The sequence below is a fragment of the Pungitius pungitius genome, chromosome 2, assembly GCF_949316345.1.
Source record: "Pungitius pungitius chromosome 2, fPunPun2.1, whole genome shotgun sequence".
NCBI lineage: Eukaryota > Metazoa > Chordata > Actinopteri > Perciformes > Gasterosteidae > Pungitius > Pungitius pungitius.
In genome coordinates this window covers 31,702,968-31,727,859 of record NC_084901.1, presented here as the reverse complement: position 1 = coordinate 31,727,859, position 24,892 = coordinate 31,702,968, and the positions used below count along the sequence as shown (strand labels likewise).

Here is a 24,892-nt window from a genome sequence, read left to right as displayed (position 1 = left end):
CTTCAACTTGTTGCTACTGATTTCCAGTAATCTGATGGGGCACATGTTGGTCAAACAAGGAATCTGGATTCAGAGTTGACTGGATTAATGAACAATACGAATCTTATGTTACAACAATTATGGGAAACAAGGGGAATAGACTATAGGCAATATTATCTTCAATGTGAGGCTTGTGAGCAAATTTAAAGTCTGTTTCACTGCGATGATCTAAATGCACAGATTTGAATGATTCTCCATTTAAAAGCAGATGCTCTGCAGCGGTATTGTTGAGGCCAACTTTAGAAAAAGCTGCCAGTTTTGTCTGCTCAAGTTGAAAATGTTTTCAGCCAAGCTCAAAGTTGCGAGACTTGAGACACTGGTGCAGAAGAACGTTAGCTTGAGGAAAATAAGAGCAACTGCACCCCTTGATAAATGAGCTAATCCATCAACGTGAGTTGTCTCCCATACAGTCCCCTTTTGTTCTCACAGCAAACGTCAGCCGGGGACTCATCCACTGGCTGCTCGTGGTTCAAGCTCACCGAAAACATTCCACAAAAGCCACTTAAAATCATATCTAAGTACAGAATTCTCAGTATCTTGCGCTGATGAACTTCACTGAAACTCTGATGTTAAATGGAAGGGTAAAAACACCACTGCACTCATCTCAGTCTGGATTTCCTGCATGTCCAATAGTTTTTTCTATAGTCAAACTTATTTACAGCCTTTAATGTGTTAAGTGGGGAAGCACGCCTCTAACAGCACTTCTTTGTAACCTGAGCTGCTTTTTACACACACAATAGTCATTATATTCTTAACTAATACTTTAATTTTGTATAGAAAATAATAAAAAAGAAAACGCTTAAAAAATAAACCATAAAAACCATCTAACTAGAGACCAGCCACTTTGGCCGTGACTGATGCCGCCTTTGACTGTTAAATTATCGCCTTATTGGCAACCAGAAATTTGTCTATGAATTGTTTATTAGAAAAGCTTCAGAAAGTGTAACCTGCGATTGTTTTCGTCATATACTAATGAATTTGAATGAAGACAATCCTTTGTTCTGTACAGTTTTAGCTCCCTTTTCTATAAAGCTGTGCCACACAAAAACGTACTCCTTTTTTTTGACTTTGGAACTCGTCATACACACAATAATTAGAATTTGGTCCTGCCTGCGCTGGAGTAAACTATATCCGGATTTACTGTCCTGTTCATAATGTGAGCTTACAAAGTCTATTTGTGTGCTCAGCCGACTGTGCAGGCCCATCCAATGTGGGACAAAGCATTCTGCCGGACCAACCAGACAGTGAGCCTTTTGTCCTGGCTGTGACCCCTTTCTTTTTTTTTTTTTTCGAAGGCCGTGTGTGACCATGTTTGTGTGCAAGTTGAAATTATTACTGGATATTGAAGAGGTGTTGGTGTGTTTGTTTGCTGGCCCCCAGCAGACCTGGGAATGGGTCACAATGCTTTTCTCCTCCACGCTATTTTGTCTCAAACCAAGACTTGGCAGAATTAACTCTTAGTCTGGGACAGACCCGTCTGCTCTTAGCCCAGTGAAAGACCACCACCACCACCACTAATGTAGCCTGATGCTACAACTGCAGCTGCTAGGGAAGCAGATCTAAAGTTTTTTTTTTTTTTTTTCGTGGATCAAAAAAAATTCAACTGATTTATTACGAGGAATATTGTAGGAATTTGCAATATACTTTCAAATGGTTTGTGTCGTACATTTCTAATAGCTTTCTGGTGTGGCACATGCCTAGACAATTAAAGAATGTAAAGCCTTAAAGTAAAATACTTGTTTGATGGGCAACAGTGTTGTTAATGACTAGTGATTTAGTACGTTGTTTCGTATTATGAGATGTAGCTCATTGTGCTGCTTTGATCAGATGCTGGTATTTTTGAACCCGGTTTTCATTTGAAGTTTCAGTTTGAACCTTGAAGTGATGGCAGATGTTTTGTCCCTCCTTCTCAGGTGACTCGATGCGACAGGCTTCTGGAGAATTTGCGGAAGACCCCTGCTCATCTGTGAAGAGGGGCAATATGGTCCGTGCTGCCAGAGCCCTCCTGTCGGCAGTCACACATCTGTTGGTGCTGGCAGACATGTCGGATGTCTACAAACTTCTACTTCAGCTTAAACTGGTGAGATGGCTTTATTCTTCTAGATGATGTGCATCATTCACAAACCTACTTATCAATTTGGAAAAATCTATTGAATCAGTGGAAAAACCCCACTGCACTTTATTCCCTCAATCCAGAACTGTGTTATCCAGAGTTACGAGCACTGAAATGGCATTGAGTATAGTGATCATATGAGAACTCCCTTTCAATAAATTAATATAAACTTCTATTTGAGATCATCTCAGCTGGCTGAAAGGCTTCACCTGTAGTACAGCTTACAAAAAATTAAAACCACAGCCTGATTTGTTGGTGTGATTTGATTGCAGTCTTTAAAATTGCCCTTTAGAAATGATTGTTTTAAACCACTAGCACGCTCCTGGAAATAATGAAACATTTCCCTAACGAGTTGCATTTTGAAAGTTAAAGCTTAAAGTTGCCCTAATTGACCATTCATTTTGTTTAAATCTTCACATTGTCAGTGAATAACTGTATCCCTTCCTGCCCTCAAGCTAGTCTAACTTTTTCTGCCTGCTTGACTCAGGTGGAAGAAAATCTTGTGAAAGTGCGTAATGCAGGAACTGAGCAGGACCTTGGGATCCAATATAAGGCCTTAAAACCCGAGGTGGATAAGCTCAACATGATGGCCGCCAAGAGACAGCAGGTAATGTACAGTCAGCAGAAAAGAAACGTGTTGGGATTCTGGGAGCAGAGAATTATGAAGGATTTAATTGGGTTGAGAGGTTATCAAGTTCCTGAATGGTTGTTAGTTGTCCTTTCCACTCGTAACAAAATAGGCTCTCACGGTCTAGATGGAAAGTAAAACAATGATGGGGGGCGAGCATGAAGGAGAGTGCCTCATGCTTTTGATTGGCGATCAGATACAGTAAGCATGAACAATCTTCTGATTACCGATTGCAGTGAAGTAGGCCAGGGGTGCAAGAAAAGGGCCTAACGGCTTCACTCCAAATGTGACACAAGCCACTTCCTTGAAAAATGTCATTGTCATTTCTCTCCACTGTGATACAAGTGGTAGTCAACATTGAAGCGTTGCCTGATGCTTTTAGTCAGAATAAACTACCAAATAATGGTGCAGTTTTACTAATTGATGGAAATGAGGAACGGCCCTTGAATACATTTTATATACATACGATCTGTTGCATGTTCACAAGTGGTGTTATGATGCAATAGAATGTTGAGGTGACCGTGGCGCTATTTTTACAGCGCCCACATTTTGCCAGTCTGACCTGGACAGTTTTTAGCTAACTTAAAATATCAGGAATCCAAATCTGGCCTTTCACAATGAAATATCCCTCCTCCACACCTCCAAATAGCGCAATAAAAGCTTTCGTCATCACCCCAGCATTGTCCTACCGTTGCTCGGGTGAGTCTTACTACTTTCTCTCATCAAAATAAATTTCCTGCTGTAGTTGGACATGTAAATCTTTATATATATATACATGACATCAGTTTTGTAGATTCGTTGACATGTATGAATTAACGTCACTTACGTTTCCCGGGTGATTGACAAAAAACCCGATAACAGCGTCAAATTACCAGTATCCCGGTCATACTAATATTAGCTTTTGCTGTCCGTGTCAGGAGACAGTCACGTTAATCTGGTTCCCGTCTCTTCAAACCAGCTTTCGCTACCAAGTCGATTCTGTTTGGTTCCAAGAAGTGCATACTGCTTTCATGCTTCAATAAAATAGTATCTGAGAATATTATCTGCAAAATCCCCGCCTGAGACCACAGCCAGAATGAACACTTATCTTTTGATAAAATACCCTTTGCTTTGCATTGCACTTTGGTCAAGAATATTTTGCCGTCAATTAAACAAAGGGAAATTCTAGATATTAATGGGACAGACTTTTTTTTTTTTTTTTAAAGTGACTAAAGCAAGAGAGAATAAAAGCTGCTGGTAGTGTTTGTGTTTTTATTAGGGCTGTCAAAAATAGCGCGTTAACGGCGTTAATTAGCTGTTTGTTGTTAATTACGTCAATTTTTTTGACGCATTTCACGCATGCGCAGTGTGACAAATTATTCAGGTCCGGAAAGAACCTCTTCTTCTAGGGAATGCACTTCATCCTATACAACACATTACTGCCACCTGCAGGCATATGTCAGGCCGTCAGGTTCAGCAAGTTGTTTGCGCCAGAGACCCGCTCCCCCCCCCCCCCCGTTCTCGCGCATCAGAACAGAGAAGAAGAAAAGCTCCGCCCAGCAGAGCAAGAGCAGCGCTGTTCTGAAACATGCGGAGGAAGAGAAACCAATGCGATCTAAATCCTCCCAGGTATGGGAATATTTCACACTGAAATGGGGGTGGTAGCGGATTTCTTTGCAGCGCCAGTCGTTCTAATCGCCGCGCTCGACTTCAAGGTGTAACCTTTATTATTGTTCGGTCTGAAACGGCGCGCCCAGTGACGGGTGGTGCAGCAATATTGTTGTTCGGGTGGAAATCGGGAGAAAGGTCGGTCCGGGAGATTTTCGGGGGGGGCTTTGAAACATCGGGAGGGTTGACATGTCTGGTCATGTCTGGTCATCGCAGGAGCACAAACTCGCAGCAGAGTGGGATAAACTGCAGAGGCTCGAGACCCTTCTAGAGCCATGCAGGGAAATCAGTCTGTAACTTATCAAATAACATTGATTTGATTATTTTCTGGAATGAATTAAAAAATCAAATATCAATAACATATATTTATGTAAAAAATAATAATTATGATAATAATAATGATAATTATGTATCTGTGTCCTGTTATTTATCTTTAGTATGCATTTCAGAAAGAAAAAATGGTTAGGATTCAGGTGTGATTAATCATGATTAATCCACTGAAAATTCTGATTAATTTGATTAAAATTTTTAATCATTTGACACCCCTAGTTTTTATGTGTATGAAAGCTTTTTAAAATGCATTTAAAATGCCTAAAGTCTATCAATGTCAGTGATCTCTCTTAGCCTCTTTCATGCACGATAATGCTGGGGTCTGATCAGCAATGCATTAATTTGCAACGCCATATTATAATGGCCTGATTATGACTGTGTTGACTTACCGCGGGCAACATAAATAAATCTGGGTCATCCAGAGCAAACTGTCACACTTAGTGTCTCCATAAGGGCATCTCAGGCCCAGTGTGACTCCAAAGTACATTACCGGCCAGCCCCTTGCATGTACTCTGTCCTCCAGTTAACCCCTGGTCTATCTTTTACATTCTTTCTGCTTTTTAAACTCATTCCACTGCCAGGAGCTGAAGGACGTCCACCACAAGGACCAAATGGCGGCTGCTCGTGGCGTGCTGCAGAGGAACATCCCCATGCTGTACACGGCATCACGCGCCTGCCTCCAGCACCCTGACGTGGCGGCCTATAAGGCTAACCGCGACCTGATCTACAAGCAGCTGCAGCATGCCGTCTCCGGCATCTCCAACGCTGCTCAGGCCACCGCCTCAGAGGACTCTGCACTCGCTCATCCAGCAGGTGGTGGAGAACTTGCCTACGCCCTCAACAACTTTGATGTAAGTCCAACGCCTTGCTTGAGTTTTTCTGGTTTTTCTTTCTTCGAATTAAAGTGGACATCCAGGCATCAGTTGTAAAACAATGTTTACGTTTTGATTAATACAACAGTACGGCTCAGTTCCAATACTATTAACGGATGAATGCAGGTGTGTTCAGGGAGTTTCAGTTTGTAGTTTGTAGTTGGCTGCATCATACAATGACAAACCCTTGACCGGGTTGAGGTGGAAATAGGCTGTGGGGTACTTAAAATATGTTCTTGAGTCACCACTACTTTGTTCCCGGGCATTGCTTCTATGTCAAATGAAGGAGATTTGCACAGATGTTGTAAATCATTTGACTATTCCTCTGCTAGTAGACACTCTGCTCTACCGTGAGGCTGCTCAGGAGGACCAAAGCTGAGGTCTTTTTTTTCGCCATCATTATTAAAAATGGATGGCAAACTGAAATGGAACCTTATTTCATAAATGTTTTTTGGGAAGGATGTGAGCGCATGTAGAGCACTTTATGGCAATTAAGATGCAAACAAGGCTCCCTTCATTTTGACATTTATTTAGTCAGGAGAAGTGTTAATGTATTAAACACACTTTCATTGTTGCCTTCTTGTCCCTCATATATTTATGATAAAAATCTCCATCTGCCATATTCTTAAAATCCACACATTGCGCCAGAGTTAAAACTGCCAGAGTTAAAACTGCATTCGACCTCAGCCTTACACTTTAAAGGGGTTCATATATATTCAATGTGTACATTTTATTAACAATGAAAGACTAAAAAGGTATATGAAACGTATGACATACCAGTCATCATAATATTGACGTGAAACAACATTGAGATAACAGCTGGATAAAACATCGAGCTAATCATCTAAATGCTGCCTGGAGTGATAAATGCAAATATGATTAACTTTTATTTATTTCATTTCTCGCTGCATCTGACATCAGTCAGACTTACAGAGCACCTTTTCATTCACAGGAAGTTTGTTGATATTCTGACTGCATTCAGATCCACAATGACGAATGAAATTTGGATGCGTGAACTCAAAGTACATGCTTCCTTTGTGCTCTTTTAGCAGGAAAATCACACATTTGGTAGTGATAAGCTTTTAGCCATTTAGCAAGTAGCAGTGTGTAAGTTGATGTTTTCATCCTGTTGTTTACCCACAGAATTGATGCAATATGCACACTTGTATTTTACATGCCTGTGGTCAAATGACACGCTGTTTAAATACTCCTGCATTTAAAAAAAAAAAAAAGAAGAAAAAAACCTTTTTCTATGCATTTTAAACATGTTTTTTTTCCATGTCGTTCCAAGTACTTAAATATGAGATCTCTAGCAATTTACACACACGTATTGTTAATTTATATGTGAAAATCCTGTGTTATTGATCGATGTGACTTTCACTCTCCAGGCAATGCTTCTCCTGAAGTGAGCACATCAATGTTCCAAAACCACATGCGGATAATTTAAATTAGCAGTTTTAATTCACATTCCAATAGGTTTTTCCTCGTTACCTCAGAAAAAATACTCCTCCGTTTTGCGCTTAGCAAGACTAATAAAAAATGTATTCAAGCTAAGCTTCTTTTTTTAAGTTGTAAATGTGGTATTTAGGCATTCTGCTTGAAGCAGCCTTTCATTGAGTGAACATTCATTTTCTATACTCGCCACAGAGTTTATAAAAGCATGCCATTGCAGCTTCCCTTTTTTAGTGTAATTGTATCCTAATGGATTGAGGAAGTGAGTTTGTGTACACGGCGTATGTGTTTCTGTATTCAGTAATGGGCTAATAGCTGACCATTTGGGCTGAGGGGATTATTGTCATTTATTTGACACATAAATTATAAAAATATTACTCTCCAACAGCTGGCACGTCAAATGATCAGTCAACATAAAACATGTGTCAAAGATGCAGTCTCTCCGCATTGTTGCTCCATTCTTTCCCAGGTAGCCAAGCAGTCGGTCCAAAGTTTTTCCCCCAAAATACTTGTATATGCAGGCCTTTTCCAGACTAATTTTAACAGCAAAGCAAATGAGTAAGAAAAGCACCCCAATCTCTTTTTCCATGTCTTTCTGTGCGCCTGTTGCCATGGTGATATGACAGGCAGCCGAGGGTCAGATGAGACGGAGTGGAGGGGGGCTGCCGGTTGCTTTGATAGAGGGCGGGCTGCCTAACACGGCATATTTTTAACCGATAAATAGTTTTATATTTGTAGCAACATGGCATCCGTGGAAGCTCAGAGTTCGTCCTTCACAGGCTTTCTTCCTTTTAGCCGCCACAAGCGCCATAGTGATACCTTAACCCTCGGTGCTGCCTCTCCAGCATGTCAACTAGTTGCCTCTCTCAGCAGGCTTGCGCCTGTGAAATCAGACTTAAGTGTTCTCGCATCCTGCTGGTACAAAAGCGAGGGCAGCGGTGTACCACAATACTTTGCCACTCTAAAGAAAGGCAGCAACGGCTGTAAAGTCAGAATTTCACAAAAATGAATGCATATGGATATGATTACACATTCATTGCTATATCTGCTGCACATCTGTCTGCACTTCCTGCCACCTCCTCAGCCTGCCTGTCGGAATTGTTTCTTCGGAGCCGTAGGAGAGCTCCTTTTGATCTCTTAGCATTTTCTTTTGCCCCCGTGTAATTTCCCTGAATCTTTTTGTTTCAGAAACAAATCATCGTGGACCCCCTGGCGTTCAGTGAGGAGCGCTTCCGTCCCTCCCTGGAGGAGCGCCTTGAGAGCATCATCAGCGGCGCTGCCCTCATGGCCGACTCTTCTTGCACAAGAGATGACCGCAGGGAGCGCATAGTGGCCGAATGCAATTCCGTGCGCCAGGCTCTCCAGGACCTGCTGTCTGAGTACATGGGCAACGTAAGTGTTTCACCTTTCCATTTCCTACCTCCCGCCACCACACCCGCTGTGCATGTTCAATGCAACAGCTCTCTTCAATTAACTCTCCCCTTTGATGCACAACTGGATAGATGTAACGTCAAAAGACACTTGAGTTTAAAAAATACATTAATGCGGTCTTAATTTATTCCCAAATAAACGTAGAAGCACTACTAAGAGTTTCCTCCATGTTGAACTTAATACCATTTTTAAATGAAGGGAATCAGTTTTACAATTGAAATTTTTTAATCTGTTTTGCGTCCACTTAATTTGCTTTATTTCCTAAAGAAAATTACTATCAAGGGTCATCGTATTCTTTACAGTTGCTATTACCAGTGTTTGCAGCAACACTTCCAGCAACTTACTTACCAGACAAGTGAAAATCCTTCTCCATAAAAGCACCATCCTCCCCACTTTATATCAATTAAAACCGCCACTTCCTCAAAGACAAGTCAATGAACAAGACTGCAAACAGTGTCTCCTGGTACTCTTTATCTTTGTGGTTTTACATAGAACAGTAAAATAAACCTTTTCTGGTCGTTGTATTATAAAATGGCCAGTACGAAAGTAATAAAACCATAGTAAAGTAAGAAAGCCAAAAGTCACTGGTGTGTTAAAAGAGTTAAGTCCTCATTTTGTGTGTGCGTTCCTTTCTGAGACACTACTGTGCGTGGGACAGTTTTTCACCTCCGGCAAATTGCTCTGGATTCAGTGCACACTGCATAGATGTTAGGATGTGGTTTATAAAAAAGCTTTAATTTTTAAGATAACAAGAATAGCATTGACCCAATTTATTTTTCACAATTACAGAAATGTGGTTATTGCCACACACTTTCTAATATTCTCATATCCTAGGTGACCGCTTAGGGGTTAGGTTTTTGCTCATTCTAAAAGGTTTGCCATGTAGGCAAGGCCCTGAAATCCTGGATCCCGTATCCAGGCTTTGTTGCTGGCAGTATGCGTGACATGTCTTTGTTTATTTTTGACCTCGGGAAGGGGTGATTTTGATGAACTATTGTTTGTTTAATCCAGTTGAATTTTCAGCCGCCACGTGTTGGGCGGCTGCAAGTCAGAGGCCCCAATTAACTTAGTCGTTTCAAGAGTGTTTCATCCAGATACAATCGAGTTGAGCTTTCCAGCACTTTCATATAGTCAAACACAGATATGGGTCTCAGTTGGCCAGACCACGGTATGTTTTGCCATATGGCTTGTTCACATGCAAATCAGGTTCTGCCCTTTCAAGTTTAGAAGGAAGGGGAAAACGCCTCAAATACTGCTGTCACTCACATAGCAACCCTACGGGGATGCTGAAACATGGTGTTTGTGCCTTGGAGAGAAATTAAGCCATTTACACCTCTTCATCCTTTAGCCAGAATGTGTCAAATTTCCTTGTATTCCAATTAGTCGTAAGTGATTGTCGGACACATTCACACGTAGATTTTTTAAATGTATTTTTTAGATCATATAGCTTTCCAATTCGCATTAAGTGACTAGATTTAAGTGGGGTCAGACCAATGGTCTGTTGTATTTTTACATTTTTAAATTCTACACTATTGTGGCTCAAATGAATAGTGTCAGTGTATTAGCTGCTCAGCTAATACACTATCAAATAACATGAAATACTTTTTGGACAAAGCAAAAGCAAATAAGTCCTGTAGACTAGCTGACGGACGTAATTGTTTGCATTGTGCAGTAAAAGATCATGTTAAAAGCAAATTTTATATTAGTTTATATAGTTTAGACACAACTATATTATAATCTGTTGTTTTACAAATTCCAGCCTTCAGTGTTGTATACATAATATACAAAGTTAATTTTTATCATGTAATCAGAGGATCTTGGACGCATCTGAATATATTGTCTATATATGAATTGTGTATAGCACATCTCAAACTTGTGGCCCATGCATGCAGGGTTGCTTCTGACAGAAGAGCGGTTGGTAACAATAGAATATCAGCAAGAGAAGGTGTTTGGTTTCGTGATTTTATTTAATTGCAGTCTCCTGTTCATACTAATGCGTACACCAACCACTTTGAAACCAAAAGCTCTGGATTTCTAGTTCAGTTGGTTCAATACATTGTCCCACGAATTCCCAGAACTAAACGACATTTGATTGTTTGGACTGTCTTCTAGAACTTCTCACACATGAAATATCTTGCCCGAAGTTTTTCAGTTTCAAAAAGGCTTTGTTTAACTACTCCAGAATATCCCGTGTCAGTGGTCCCCAACCTTTTGGCCACGGCCTGCAGAGGAAAGAAAGTATTCTTTCCATTTTACTTTTTCGTTTTCATGAAAAATGTTTTAGCTTGACTAATGACCGCATTCTCTCACAACTACATGTGCTCGTCTCTCTTGATACGTTCCCCCAACATCATGGAAGAGTTTTTTTGCCGTACGCCGCGGTCCTCTCACCCCCCTCTACATACTGTGTTTTGTGGGTCATTAGGTTATGTTCTAAATGGGTTAACTTGGGATCTGCTGCCTGGACTGGGTTATTATAGGAGAGAATTGGGCAATGTCCCAAGGCTGCCTGCTTTATAAGCAGGCAAAAGTGCACCCAAAGTAATCTTTTTGGAGCTTGGCCAAATTTGCAATGGAATGTCATTAAAATCTTTCCACTATTTTTTTTAGTTTTAACGAATTCTTCAGCTTCTACTTCTGCTGCCCATGCTCTGTCGCCCCAGCCATGTTTTGTTCTCCTTGCTCATCCAGATCACTGCCAGTTTATCTTGAGGTTCGGGCCTTTCAAGCAGCATCTCTCGATCAAAACGAGTTTTCTCCTTGACTGGTCTCACGGGTAGCCGGCGTTTGACTTGAAAACGTAGGAGCACATTGCGTCACCGTAGTGATGGCGGGTAGACATGACAGGAATATGGCCACCCATTTGACAATATGGAAGACCAACCAGAAGCATATGTCTGCACATATGTGCATTTAATTGCCGGGTGTAGCCTTTGAACTGAGGCAGACTTGTATCGACGGGGCCCTAAAAAGGCCACACACACTATCTGGGATTAAACCTGGCACATCAATCAAAGCTTGCATTGTGAAGCAGAGCTTTCGAGGTGCAATGGAATATATAATTCATGCATATAGGACTGCAACTATTTTCCTAATTGATTGAAACAATTGCAAATGACACTCTGTGCCTGTGCCATGCTATTCACAACTACCGCTGCCCTTTCCTCTACCTCCTTTTTTTGCTCTGCACTTGTCTCCAACTCATTGAGTGGGGTAATAATAATCTAAAGACACAACAAATCCATAATAAAATGTGTAAATATGTTTAATCATCAATTTTATCCTTTTGTTTTACGCGCTACATACATACTGATGGCATTGGGGCTGTATGTATTTTGGTGGCCAGTTTAGTCCGCTTCTATTCTAGCAGTTATCGAGGGGGCATTAAACCGTATGTTGGCGTTGCAGCATATGGGTTGACTCTCACAGCTGAGGTGGTTGGATGTGCTCCCAACTTATTCTTTCTCCCTCCCATCTCTTCTGCTTCTTCAGGCCCTTCAACTAAATGTTGTATTCACCGCCCTTCCTAAATAGTATCCAATTCAACACTTATTTGGAATGTTAAACAGCCATCCAAGGGAAGGCTTCGTTTTCTGATTTGGATTTAAAAATGTTACCTTTTATTTGAATTATTAAGCACTTTTCTCACGGACATTCAGGAGACATTTTAACCCCTTTAAATTTTGACAGTCAACCTTTTGGTTCTTCACAAAATAAATATCAATCCACGTGAGCCTTTAGCGAACCGCGATTAAATCAAAACACTGCACTGATTCATTTTTAATTAAAAAAAACTATGAAGAGTTGGCCAAAAGTCACATGGCAGATGGCCAAGAATTGCACTTCATTGTGTTGACTGCTGAAGGGTTGTGATTGTGTCCATTTGTAATGAAAACATTTGTGAAGCCCCAGCACTGCTGCATAAAGTTGCCTCAATTATTCTATATGGCCATGGCACATGACATTTAGCACAGTGTAACCATTTCTGCCACTTTTTTATTAATAATGCATCTTTAGTTCCCAGCATCTGCCAGGGTTTTGTGTCACGCAAACCAGTGATTCTGGGTTGCTTTGACATATAGAGCGACTGACATTTGAATTCCTTCGACTTGAAGTCATACAACATCGGTTGGTGAGCTTTGAAGAGGCCTGGCAGCAGGACCGGTACGTTTCCCCCTCACCAGCCCTCTGTCCGTGCGGCTTAATGTAGTCCTCTAACTCTGAGCACCCAAATATTTTTCTTTCTGAATCTGGTTTTCAATATTTTCCCTCCCGTCTTGAATTCCGTTCCCTTCAGACAGCTCCTGTCATTCCTCGACTCATCGCTCTTTTGGCCTTGGGCATCCACAGTGTCACTCTTTTGCTTTTGCCCTTTTCTTTGGTGGCTGGCGCTCATCTTTACCACATTTTTAGGTTTGGGATGATCTTTGACCATCTACCCTACCTGATCACGCTATTATCTATAAATACGAAACCATTTGTGTGTTTTCCATTCAGGGTTAGGAATCTAATGTATGACGATGGCAGGATGTTCAGATAACATTTTTTTAACCCTATTCTTTTGATGGACGGTTCAAGAGCAACATGAAAGTTGTAATCTCATCTAAATGCATAATTAAAGCGTACTACGCGCGACAAAATGCGACAAGAAAAAAAGATTTAGTGTCCCTCAGGCTTTTCATATATTTATAGCCTCCATAAAACACTAGTGTCAGTAACCGCCTTTCAGGCAACGTTTCCCAGGCCTAGCCCCTTGATCTTTTGAATTCCAAGCGTTTGATTGGCTTTGCTGTCGGGCAGAGAAGATTCCCCCACAGCATGCCCTTAAACAAGGTTCTGTGGGTACTTGGTGATCCTACAACAGAAATCTAGATTTCCCTCTTTCAGTCTTGTGAATTATTTGTCAATTAACTTGCAAAACCGGCTCGCTGTTCTCATAAGCTTTTGCCAATGGAAAGTTTTATTTGCAATTATGGCAACCTTTCCTTGAACAAATGAATGCATGTGCATTTCTTTACAATCAATTTGTGCACATGTCTGGATATTTTGTCACCCTTTTATTGCTGCAGCACTAATCTTAACTATACAATTTTCCTACCATCCTAAAATGCTCTGTTTGGTCCCCTGGGAGAACTTATTACCCTGCGTATCCCTTTTGTGCGCACACTGCAGATCTGTTGCTGCCGTCTCGTTCATCTCGCATGGATTGGACTTTAATTACTCCTAAGATGTGAGGAGTATTTTAGAAACCCTTTAATTATCCTTTCGCAGGTTTTACTACATCGTTTCACTTTATTTCACGATATTTTATGAAATGCGAAAATGACAAGCAATTAAAATGAATGTCCATGGAGTCATCCGAGACCGTATCCTAAATATATATTTTTTTTAAATGTCAAAACTGATATGACAACTCTTTCTGTGATCATCTATTAACATTAATCCATGACGTATGGGCAAAAACCTCCATATTGCTGTATTATGTTTTTTTTTTTTAAGATTGTGACTATTTCGGTATTTTTTTTTCTTTTTTTTCTCACACATTAATTCATTCATTGACAACAAAAATAATTGCCGGCCACCTGAATCTCTATTAACCACTCGCCGCCGCACTTGCGCGCAACTGGCCAACGGGTTGCTTAGTTGTTGTGGCTGCTAGTGTTGCCACCAGAGGAATAACAGTGGCTCGACAAACTTTGCAATACAACAATTATTAATGTTACAAATAGTTTGTCCATTTGTCATGTCGTGTTGTGGGCTTTTACCCAGTTAAAGAGCATTTGTTGAGGGTTAAGAATTTTCATAACCGCGACATAAACTCAATACACGTAAGACAAGTAGCTCCGGCTGCTGCGTGCTCAGAGATTAGGTGTAAGCGCATCGGCAGTTGTAGCGGCTTAACACCGGTACGACGATACGGGACAGATTCATACCGTAAGGAAATCTTACATGGGTTAAAACGGTATACGTTGACTTATTACTTACCAACTTTTGCTGGTTCAAAGGACAAACTTTATTCTGAATTGAAATTGTGTAATGTAATCGAGCTAGAAGGGTGAATCAGAGGTCCAAGAATGTATTTATGACCCAATAAATGTCAACAGCACAATAAACCCTGTTGACACGAGGCATAGAACGTATTGCCCAATCTTTTACATTCATTTGCATTTGGGCATGAAATTGCAGAATATTCAGCCTTTCAGTAGCCGTAAGGCTGTACAAATAGTTTTAGTTTACAGCTATACTAGTTTTGATTTTTAAACTTATTTTCACAACAATGAATCAAATGCTCTACAATGAGTTTTCTCAGAGCGCTTAGCATGACCTGCAGGTGACATTCTCCCTACATTTACTTACTGTTGGGGCTATTGCTGCTAGCTACTTTTTTTTTTCTTTTTGGCTGAATAATATTACATAGTGACTCTTGGTCAGATAATGCCATCAGCAGTCATGTAGACTGAATTGAAGTGAATCGAGCTGTGATGGACGTCTCTGAATAAGCATCAATGTATCTAATGTTGCGTTCGCACCAGAAGCGAAGTATTTGCGTGAGTAGATTCCATGCGAAGTCTATGCCGACGCGTCTGGAATGAGGCAAATTTTAAACGGGCAGCGCGAATGGCGTGAAAGATGCGGTGCGTTTGAAGCGAAAGGAGCGAGACCAATGAATCTCTCTTTCGCCTAAAGTTGAAATATTTCAATGTCGCGAAAGCCAATCAGCGCTGAGATGTTCCGCTCGTCATCGCCGCCGTCCTGTCGCAGCGTAAATACACAGTGAAACCACTGCTCACCGGAGACACACAGGCAGTTGAGACTGAACGGCTGTAAGTTAGTTGGTCTCTAACCGAGAGTCGCTGGCACCGAGCAGACACGACAGGTCATCAAACCGGCTGCTCGGTCATCCACACGCACTTCCTGGAGGAGTCGGTGATGTTAAAGCCGTGTGCGGCGATGGATGACGTCATAAACCCCAACACAACAGAGCACAAAATAATGGTCATTTCTATTGTGGATAGCGGAAACAATAACTAATAATAAGCCACGCCCCTTTCAGGCGCGAATGAAAGGGGGAAAAAATGGCAGGCAAATGTGTTGGTGTGAACGCAGCGAATCTCTAAAGTGAATTATATGGTGAACTAAATGACAAAGCATGGCAATTGTTTTACTTATTGGTTTAACAATAAAATCAACCCATGTAAAACGAATAAAGTGAATCACTGCAACCTGCCGTAACTTTCATCCTGTTCAGGGGCCGACGTCCTGTCAAGGCACTCGTTCAGAGATGCAGTGTACACTGTGGACACTTCCCCACTTCACAAACGTGTTCATGCCGAGGGGAAGTGTGTGTCTCCAGTTCACCTGACCTGCATGTATTTGACCTGCAGCGCCTGAAGGAGACCCCAGGAGGGCATGTTAATTCCAGTCTTTGATGGTGAATAAATGCTACAAGTCTTCCAGACTGAAGAACCAAACCCAATTTAGATTATTCTGTCGTATTTCCTACCCTTGAAGCAAGGAATGATTCCTTTTTATACCGAAAGCAAAACATGGCTGAGAGGCTCTTCTACAAAAAGATGAAGAGGAAAGTCCAGTATTTTTTATTGAGATATTCAGAACACAGCAGGTCACCCTAAAGTAACTATTTGGTTGAGGAGCTCAATTCAACTCACGACTGAAGCATCAAATTCATGGTGAAATGTTTCAAAATGAGCTTTTGATTTTGACATTCAAAAGGAGGATAGGTAATTTTCCCTGTTTACCCTTCTTCACCCCTGCATGTCCGAAGAAAAAACACAATTAAAAAACTTCCTAAGAGTATGCGACGACTAAGAAACTGAAATGGAAAATTTTGTTTCTTTAAAGCCCCAATGTTGCAACTTTTAGCCTCCCCCCCCCCCCCCCTTATTCAAATCAGAGTAGCCTTCCGTTTTGTACTCTGCCATCCAGTATAGTGGATTTTATTCTCATTGTTCAAATATCTGTTGATGAAATAGGTGGTTCTGTTTGAATCTATTTAACACCTTTTTATTGGGGTACACTCCCCCAAAAGGTCTCATTGTAATAGTAACAATACCTCTAGTATTTCTGTTGCCCTTCATGCTGTTGTCTCAGCCCACGTCTTGAGAGCTGTGTCCATAAGCACTGAATTTAAAAGTTAGCTCATTTAAAAGATAAGCAATTAAATTATTAGGGGAGTATTGCTGATGCGAATCCAGATCAATATGTGCGTCCTAAGCATTTTGTAGATTCATTGGATATCTCATACAGAGCATGTGAAGCCTTCAACCCTGCAGACTAAATCTCTCTCCCGGAGAACAGAATGTTCGCACATGGCGGCCATCTTGGTACGGTCAGCTCGCTCACCCATAACATTGGGTTTTTTAGTGGTACATGTACTTTAAATATTAACTTTATCAATTTTCAAACAATTTTTAAACTGTTCAGTTCTAGCCATATATATATATGCTTATTTTTCATATATATATATATATCCCTACGGAGTACCAATGCCATGTCGTCAGACTTCAGTTTTAGCACTGCAGGTAATTACTGAAGCCTGCGATCTGTCGGCCTCATCAGAAGAGAGCAGATGGAATTATTAGCCATGTCCTCCTATATTCCCGTGTTTGCATTTTTTAGAAATATCAAGCTGCTTGATATAGCGTAAATAAAACTTGCATCTGACTCATCTGCCTTCCTAAAGTCTTAAGTGGAGACTTATCTATTTTTTGGGGATTTTATTTTCAGCCACAAGTCTGATCATAAACATTTGACAGGATTGCTGTGCAATTAGAAAATATGGCAACATGAAAGTCTTTTTTTTTTTTTAATTTTTGTTCAAGATTTTGAATAAAGCGTGGAAAAATTACAAATTTAAGGTTTTAGCCATGGAGAAGAGACTGAAAACATTTGTAATTAAGGATTTAAAATTTGCTCGTGCTGATCAAGGCTTGGCAGGACATGCTGCTCCACTAGAAACAAGTCAAGTCACACTTCAGATTCAACAGATTATTTTTGATCTTCATCAAATGTCCATGTTCTCATAGAGTTAGTTCAACACCGGTGTGATATAGATCTAGGAAAATATTAAACCTCCTCACCATCGCCAAAGTCTGATCCAAAACGCAAATGGCCAACATGTGTTTGAAGGATATATCAAAGATGTCAAATGGATATGTTCTCTGCATTAAGTCAATGTACCCCCTGAATTCATAATAGATTTTATCTGAAGGGTGAATACTCCTTTTTCATTGCATGACAAATTAAACTATTGAAGGAGTGCTAAAATAGATCTTAAGTTAATTGACAATATACATCATCTAGCATGTGATCTGGTCATTATGTCGCGCTGCATTGAGGGAAGGTCTGCAGGTGACGTTCTCCCTACAATTACTGTTGTAAGTACTATACTGTAATCAAAGACCATACCAAGTTGTGAGTATCCACCAATTAGACATTCTTTAAATTATAACCATTTTATTTAAAAAATATATGTTTTGAGGGGCAAATGTTTTTTTCTTTTTTCAGTTTGGCACATCTTATCCACTATACAGATATGAAATTGTACATATTACAATACAAAAGAAAAATGGAAAGAGAAAAAGCATTCATTTTGCACAAAGAGGTTGGGTAATAGAGGGAATTGGTTCACTTGTGTTTTTTTTTTTTTTCTTTTTTTTTTAAGCAGGGTAGGGACCAGGGCTCGAGGGTGACAAGAGGAAACAAAAACAGTTTACAAAGAGCCAGAGTGCAAAGGGATGCATATTTCTACAAATCTTGTGAACTTTCAGTAACTTAGTACTGATTTACAGAACTTTAGAGGAATCCCACATACATCCCTATTCTTGGTGTTATCAAAAGAGGTCCGTTCATGACGTTTGCTGAATGACATTAAATATGTAACTCAATTGACTTCTGAACATGCAAGACAGATTAGAAAGGCAGTAGTAAAAGCAGTGCTAAGCTGGAAGAAAACAAAACTGGAAACAAAGTGGAGTAGTGTGACTGGAAATCACTACTATCGGAGTATGCAATGTTTTCCATTGTACTCAAATGTGGAGTGTAACATTTTTTGGTTACACCAGTACTTTTTCTTGTTTGTAGGTGCTTTATGATCCTGTGCACAAAGACATTGACCCAAGCATTCATTTAGAACGTTGAAACCAAATTTTCACAGACAAAGCCACAAATGGCACCTCGCTGCTACCTCGCGGGAGCAGCCGCCTACGAGCGGAGCCTCGCCGCTCCGAGCCGGATGACTCGTTTCCTGCTGCTCTGCTATCAGAAGAATCTAGCTGTCGTAAGCACTGATTTGGTCAAACACTTCCAAAGATTTGAAATGTTCATAAAAAAAATACAAATTGTAATTTCCTGGGAACAGCAATCAAGGAAAGGCCCCATTTTCTTTTAGTTTTTTTTTATTTTAGAAACTTGGTGGGTTGTATTCTTGTTCTCCTGCTGGAACATTTGGTGGTTGAAGTAGCTGTTGCTGTGTGATCGGTTTACCTTTCGTGCCCCTGGTGCTTTCAGTCACTATGTGTCGTTTCATTCTTAGCCACCTTCGCTAATAATCCAAGACGTTGCCCCTCTCCATCGTTCCATCAATTCCTCCCTTTCACCCTGCCCCCCACCACCAAACTGAACACAGAGATGTGCGGAGCTGCGGCAGCAGCTTTGGTCTGATGCTAATGCACGTCCTCTCCTTTGCATACCAATGTGTACTGACCCTGGCTTGCTGTTTGCTTATCACTGGATCTCCATTTGCTTTCAGGCTATTGACCGCAATTTAATTTGACGCTTGTGACTGCGAATCAAGCAACTGTTACATTATGCATTATTCAAAATAATCCCATTTTGAATGGAGTAAATGACAACCTGCTATGCATAACGAGAAGAATGTCTTAAAGTAAAAGGTTCAATGATGTTTTTTTGTAGTGCAATGGATGATTGCACTATGACTGTCTTTGAGTGGCTGAACATGCTTAATGTTGCCGGATCACTGGTGTGGGGGACAGAATATTAGATTATTTTTGCCTTGCCTTAATTGGTTCAATCTTGAGCTGTCAGTCTTGATTAGCATGGAAGCAGTAAAGAGCCTTGGCTACTGGGGAATGGTTTTATTTTCAAAATTGAATGCTCTCCTATCTGGCATTTGCGCCGGTCATTACCCTTTAACTTGCTACCCTCACGCCTCACACTAGCACGTCTGTATGTTGATCCTCGTATAAAAGCAAGTCAGCAGACGTTCTTTCGAGGTTAAGCTGTTCATATTATGGTCACAGTGTTTGTGGCAGTTGGTGGGGGTGGGGGGGGGGGGGGTTTGAGTACGGAATCATCTACAAATCGTAGATTTAAAGGTCAAATGAGGATGTCCATTATGAGGAAGACATCGGTATATTTTGCGAAGTGTATTGGATATCAACCATAGAAATGTTTTGTGTCCCATAGATCGAGAATGTATTAGTGGTTGTGGGCAGGAGTGCCAACAAGCTGCAAAACACGGTTTACTAGCCAACGTCTGATTAAAGGGGTCATTTTTCCAATAAATATAATTGAATATAAATTCTGCATTCTGGCACTCTATTCAATCAATACTCTGGTAGGTGCATTTACACACGAATTTTAGAAAATATCTAAATTTAACCAAAAATAATCTTGGCTGTTGTTTTTGGCGGGTGTGGGCCGTATTGTTTTTAACAAGAGATCCTGAGAACCCTTTAATCTGGTGGCAAATCATAGACATGCGTAATTTTACTTGTGTCTGAATTTGTAAATGTGCAGAGTCCAAATATAATATCGGGATCTCCTTTTCGCAAACTTAAAATGAAGACATTCTAATTATTGGTCTAATTTGCCCCAGTGATCGAGTACATGGTTTACAGTGCCTGTGGTGCTGTTAAAAACATGATTTCAAATACTTTAAAAAGAAATAAGCTATAAATCACATTCCTCCACTTAAGGTATTCCATTGGCAGAAGGACTTTTGTATTTTCTGTGCTGCAGAATAATAGATGATAAAATGTGGAGACAAATCTCACAGTTCAATTTTCTTGTTTTAAAATGATTGCCCATTGCTTGATATGAACAACCTTGCATTCATAGAAAAATAAATTTGACCTCTACCACCTCCCTAAACTGTCAGGTCAGACCTCTGTCATTGTAGCATTCGTTCGCATTTGTCAAATTTCACTTGTACAAATTATGCTTTTTACATAAACTGGAAAAACAAAATTAAAAAAAGCAAACCCTGTATCATCTGAAATGGTCAAATGGCAAACCATATGCTCTAGGAATAAATAAGAGTTCATACTTCACACTCTTTGTAAGGCAGTTGCTGACACTTGCACTGCCCGTAGCCGTTGATGATCACGAGCGCCCCTTCCTCGTGGCTGGGCTCGTACTCGTTATAGGGTACCTGCGTAGCTAGATCTGCCATAGGCTGCCGCTGCTGGGTCCTCATCTGTCGGCGGTTCTGAATAGCCGAACAGTGGCGTATCCGGCGCAGGGTGGGAGGGCAGCACTTCCGTGAGATATATACAACGAAAATTATGAAAAAGAATGAAAATAGAAGGGCCATAGTTCCTATGATGACCCTCTGAGTCATTACAGTGTTGTCCATTGCGGAGGAGTCCTCTGTCACGGCCGTCTCTTCCAATGTAGCGGTGGTTGCTTGAGCAGTGCGTCGTGTTGTTGTTGTTGTTGTTGTGGTCGTGGTGGTGACTGTGGTAAAGCTCCCAAAATCCTCTGCATAGTCCGCCGTGGGGGTCGGCTGCATAATTCCAAACAAGGAGCTGGTGGTCTCTGCCGCGATGGTAGCGTCTGGGGTTGTGCTAGTGGTCTGAACAACCGGCGCTGAAAAATTCTGGCAAAGCTGGAATCCGTACACTGCATCGAGTATCTCCTCCCCTTGGGCGTATTCTGGACTGTGGCAGAGAATGGAATGTTCCCACCTTCCCTTGAAGGTGCTTAGCCAAGTGGCCAGAGAGCAAATCCTTTTGGTACATTCCCAATAGTTGCTGGACAGCCCGATGGTTCCCAGTGACTGCCACATATCCATGACTTGTGGGTACAAACTGCTTAGTTTGTTGTTATCCAGCAGCAAAATCTTTAAATTTGGCAGCGTTTGAAACACGTCGGATGTCAAGACCCGGATTTCATTCCCAGTGAGGTCCAGCTTCTCTAAAGTGGTCCAGGTCCACTCCATGCCACATGTCAAGTTGCTGATTTTATTCCACTGCAGATAGAGAAACTGGAGGGCAACAAGGCGAGGGAAGTGGGCCAAGTTGATCTTGGTCAGCTGATTATGCTCCAAGTGGAGCTCTTTAAGCTTAATGAGCCCAGCAAATCCATTCCGGGCCAGGCTGCGCAGCCGGTTGCTGCTCAGACCCAAATACTCCAGGCTGCGGCAGTCCCAGAACGCGCGAACAGGTGTGGTGCGGAGCAAATTGGAGCGGAGATGGAGTATCTGGAGCTTTCGCAGTCCGTGAAACAGTTCTGGTTCCAATGCGGTCATCTGATTGAAGGACAGGTCGAGTATCTGGAGGTTGATGAGGTGGATGAAGGTTGTGTTGGGCAACTTGGTGATACGATTGGAGCTCAGGTTGAGGTCCTTCAGCTTGTAGAGCCCTTGAAAGGCGTCCTCTTGCACTGCTGTGATCTGGTTGTGGTCTAGATGGAGCCAGGTGAGCTGGCTGAAGCCATAGAACTGATCGGGGCTGAGCTCGGTGATGGTGTTGTGACGTAGTGACAACCCCAGGGCCCCCTTGTCTACAGCATCCGGGGGCGCCTGAAGCCCCTGGGTGTCGCAGTAGAACTGCAGGTCCTCACAGCGGCATTTTTGCGGGCAGGTCGTGCACGATGCAGGAGGCAGCAGGCACACTAGGAGCATGCTGATTACACTCAGACACAGAGCCGCTGGTGCAGGTCCCACCAATGGCCACCTTGAATGGAAACCTGGGTGGGTTCAAAGATAACAGAATGAACTGTGGGGCGCGAAAGCTTATTTCTGCAGAGCACTTATTACTAATTCATAGTGACGATTGTGCTTTTCTTGTGTGCTCGCTTTCTCTACCGTGCACAGCGCTATATAGATTTTTTTTTATTATAATGACAACTTTCACGGTTGCTCCTAAGCGTTGAATTCTTTGGGCTCAGCTTTAAATAGAGATGTCACTTAGTTTAGCATTCAATGATCGGTTGCGTACATAAGCTGGACTTTGTTTGGACATCCTTGCTATTTATATTCATCTTATTTTGGTCACATTTCAAGCTTTGCGATTAGTCACCAATACATGAATTCCTGCTGCTTTGTCATCTATTGCGCATAATTTTCCCCCCGTTTTGTCAGAGTATGCAGATGTCCTTCGAATTCTTTTTTTTTTTTTTTTCTTAAAAAAAATCTTCATCACTTATGAGGTCTGCATTACGTTACATTACGTGTTATTTGAAATAATTTATATTCCCTACTAGAAGAAAAACACAGGGCAGTTGCGTAAAGAGACGAGGCTGAAGAGCTTTTAGTCCTTAGCCTCCCTCTTACTTGTATTCCCTATTCATGTCCAGACGACCGTATAAAGGGACTAACTTACCCATTCTTTTGTGCACATCGGAGGCTGCATTCAACTGTCCTTTTCCGCAGACTCTTGGAGCAACCAGAGGGAAGAAAAATCCAAAGGAAAAAAATCCTTTTGAGTAAGCACAAAAGGAATCAGCCTCTTTGGGAGAAAAGCAATTCTGAGCCCACCCAATTGAAACAAAATATGAAATTCCATGTCCCGAGATATTATTCCGGCGAGTCCTTTCTTAAAATCCAAGCTCAGAGAAAGGGTTGAATCTTTTCCTTCATCCTCGGGAACCTTGAATAAATATCTTAATAATTCTTTTTTTTTCAAGTTGATCAGTTGCGTCCAGAGCGACTCCGATGAACATAACCCCCCCCTCCTTCCTCCTCTCCTTTTTTTCTTTTTCTTTTTTTTACCCTTTTGTTTCCCTTCCACCGCAATGATGTCAGCTCAGATGCTTAATTGACGATCAAGCGTTCCCCTTCTCATGGCAGCGCTCTCCCGACCCTAACTTGTTGATGGCAGCCAGAGATCCTGCTCCCTGTGCCGGCTCAGTCTCGGCATAGCCTCTGCAGAGCTGTGAGCGGAGCCCTCGTCTGCTAGCTGAGACGCAGGGAGAGAGAAAAAAAGCAGAGCAGGGAGTCGGGGATGTTATTCTGTGCTTTTTTTGTTGCAGCCACTCACTGCTACAGAGTGGTGGCAGCCTGGCGTCGATCATCACTACGGTTTCTCTCTCTCTCGCTCTCTCTCTCTCGCTCTCTCTCTCTCTCGCTCTCTCAAACACTTGCAAACACCCTCTCACTCTCTTGCACAGTCACTTGCTCTCTACCTCATACGCACTGCCCGTGCACCTCTGTCGTCCTCCACCCCCCCCCCCCCGCATACTCACTGGCTCGTCACAATCAGAATATTGATATCTTGAACGTGTTGCGGCAGCTTGCTGTTGAAATTAAACACCGCTGTAAATCTGCTTTGCCTCAGTATGCGTTTTGTACGAATGTGTGCCAGAGACTCTCATGAAATGTATAATATACGCCAAACTCTGTGTGGTTGGTAACTTGTGGCTCCAGACAACATAAACCTAACCACAGGTGTGGTAATCGCTATGCTATTAGACCAATTGCAAAGCAAACAGAATGTATATATCCTCAGCATGGTGCTTGCAGGTAACCTATGGCAAGCTGCTCTGTAGCTAAATTAAGCTAGCTTTTAACATGCAATAAACTAGACTAAATGCTTGCTTTATGAGGTTAACCATATCAAAAACTAATGCTGTTAAACAATTTTTGGCAAATTTGTTTCATTTGTGGTTTAGCTAAAAGGCCATGAGTTTTGGACAGAATTAGGGATCTGTACTTCAGTGCATGGAAGTGCAGACTTTTCCTGAATTTATTGCAAGTGGAAATAGGTGTGAGGGTAAATTTAAATGACCTGGATCAGACGCAGACAAAAAGACGAGATACAAGACTGTGCAGGGCACTGACCTCTTTAGCATGGCACACCCGTTTCCACTTAAGCATCTTTTCACTGAAAGACGTCCACGGGTTGCTTGACCCCTCCATGTTTTATACATTACTTTGATTAGCTATTACAAGTTTGAAACTTTAAAATGAATTTACTAGTTTTACTTCAGAAATTTAATTTATTAATTTTCCATTCTTCCGACTGTGCTTTTCAAAGTCCCTTGACCAGCATGTTGACCAGCACATTCTCATTCCTTGTAGCTTATAGAAGTCAACGCGCTGAATTGTCATAGAACGCCCATGACCTCTGATCACTTTGTTTCCATTGAATTCTTCCACCATCCAGTGATTCTGGG

General features: G+C 41.5%; 2 protein-coding genes across 3 annotated transcripts in view; one reads left to right on the top strand and one right to left on the bottom strand.

Annotated features, from left to right (window-relative positions):
* Positions 1-24,892, top strand: part of ctnna1 (catenin (cadherin-associated protein), alpha 1) — a 62,571-nt gene that overhangs the window by 5,116 nt on the left and 32,563 nt on the right. For both annotated transcript variants that reach the window (XM_037459617.2, XM_037459616.2), the window contains exons 4-7: positions 1,953-2,119; positions 2,640-2,759; positions 5,339-5,608; positions 8,270-8,473. In XM_037459617.2, coding sequence (XP_037315514.1) covers positions 1,953-2,119; positions 2,640-2,759; positions 5,339-5,608; positions 8,270-8,473 — 761 coding nt within the window. The remainder of the gene's footprint in view (positions 1-1,952; positions 2,120-2,639; positions 2,760-5,338; positions 5,609-8,269; positions 8,474-24,892) is intronic.
* Positions 18,124-23,828, bottom strand: lrrtm2 (leucine rich repeat transmembrane neuronal 2). The gene is made up of 2 exons (XM_037459618.2): positions 23,101-23,828; positions 18,124-22,465 (listed from the first exon to the last, which is right to left on the bottom strand). The coding sequence occupies exons 1-2, from the start codon at positions 23,102-23,104 to the stop codon at positions 20,817-20,819; spliced, it is 1,653 nt and encodes a 550-aa protein (XP_037315515.2). The 5' UTR covers positions 23,105-23,828; the 3' UTR covers positions 18,124-20,816.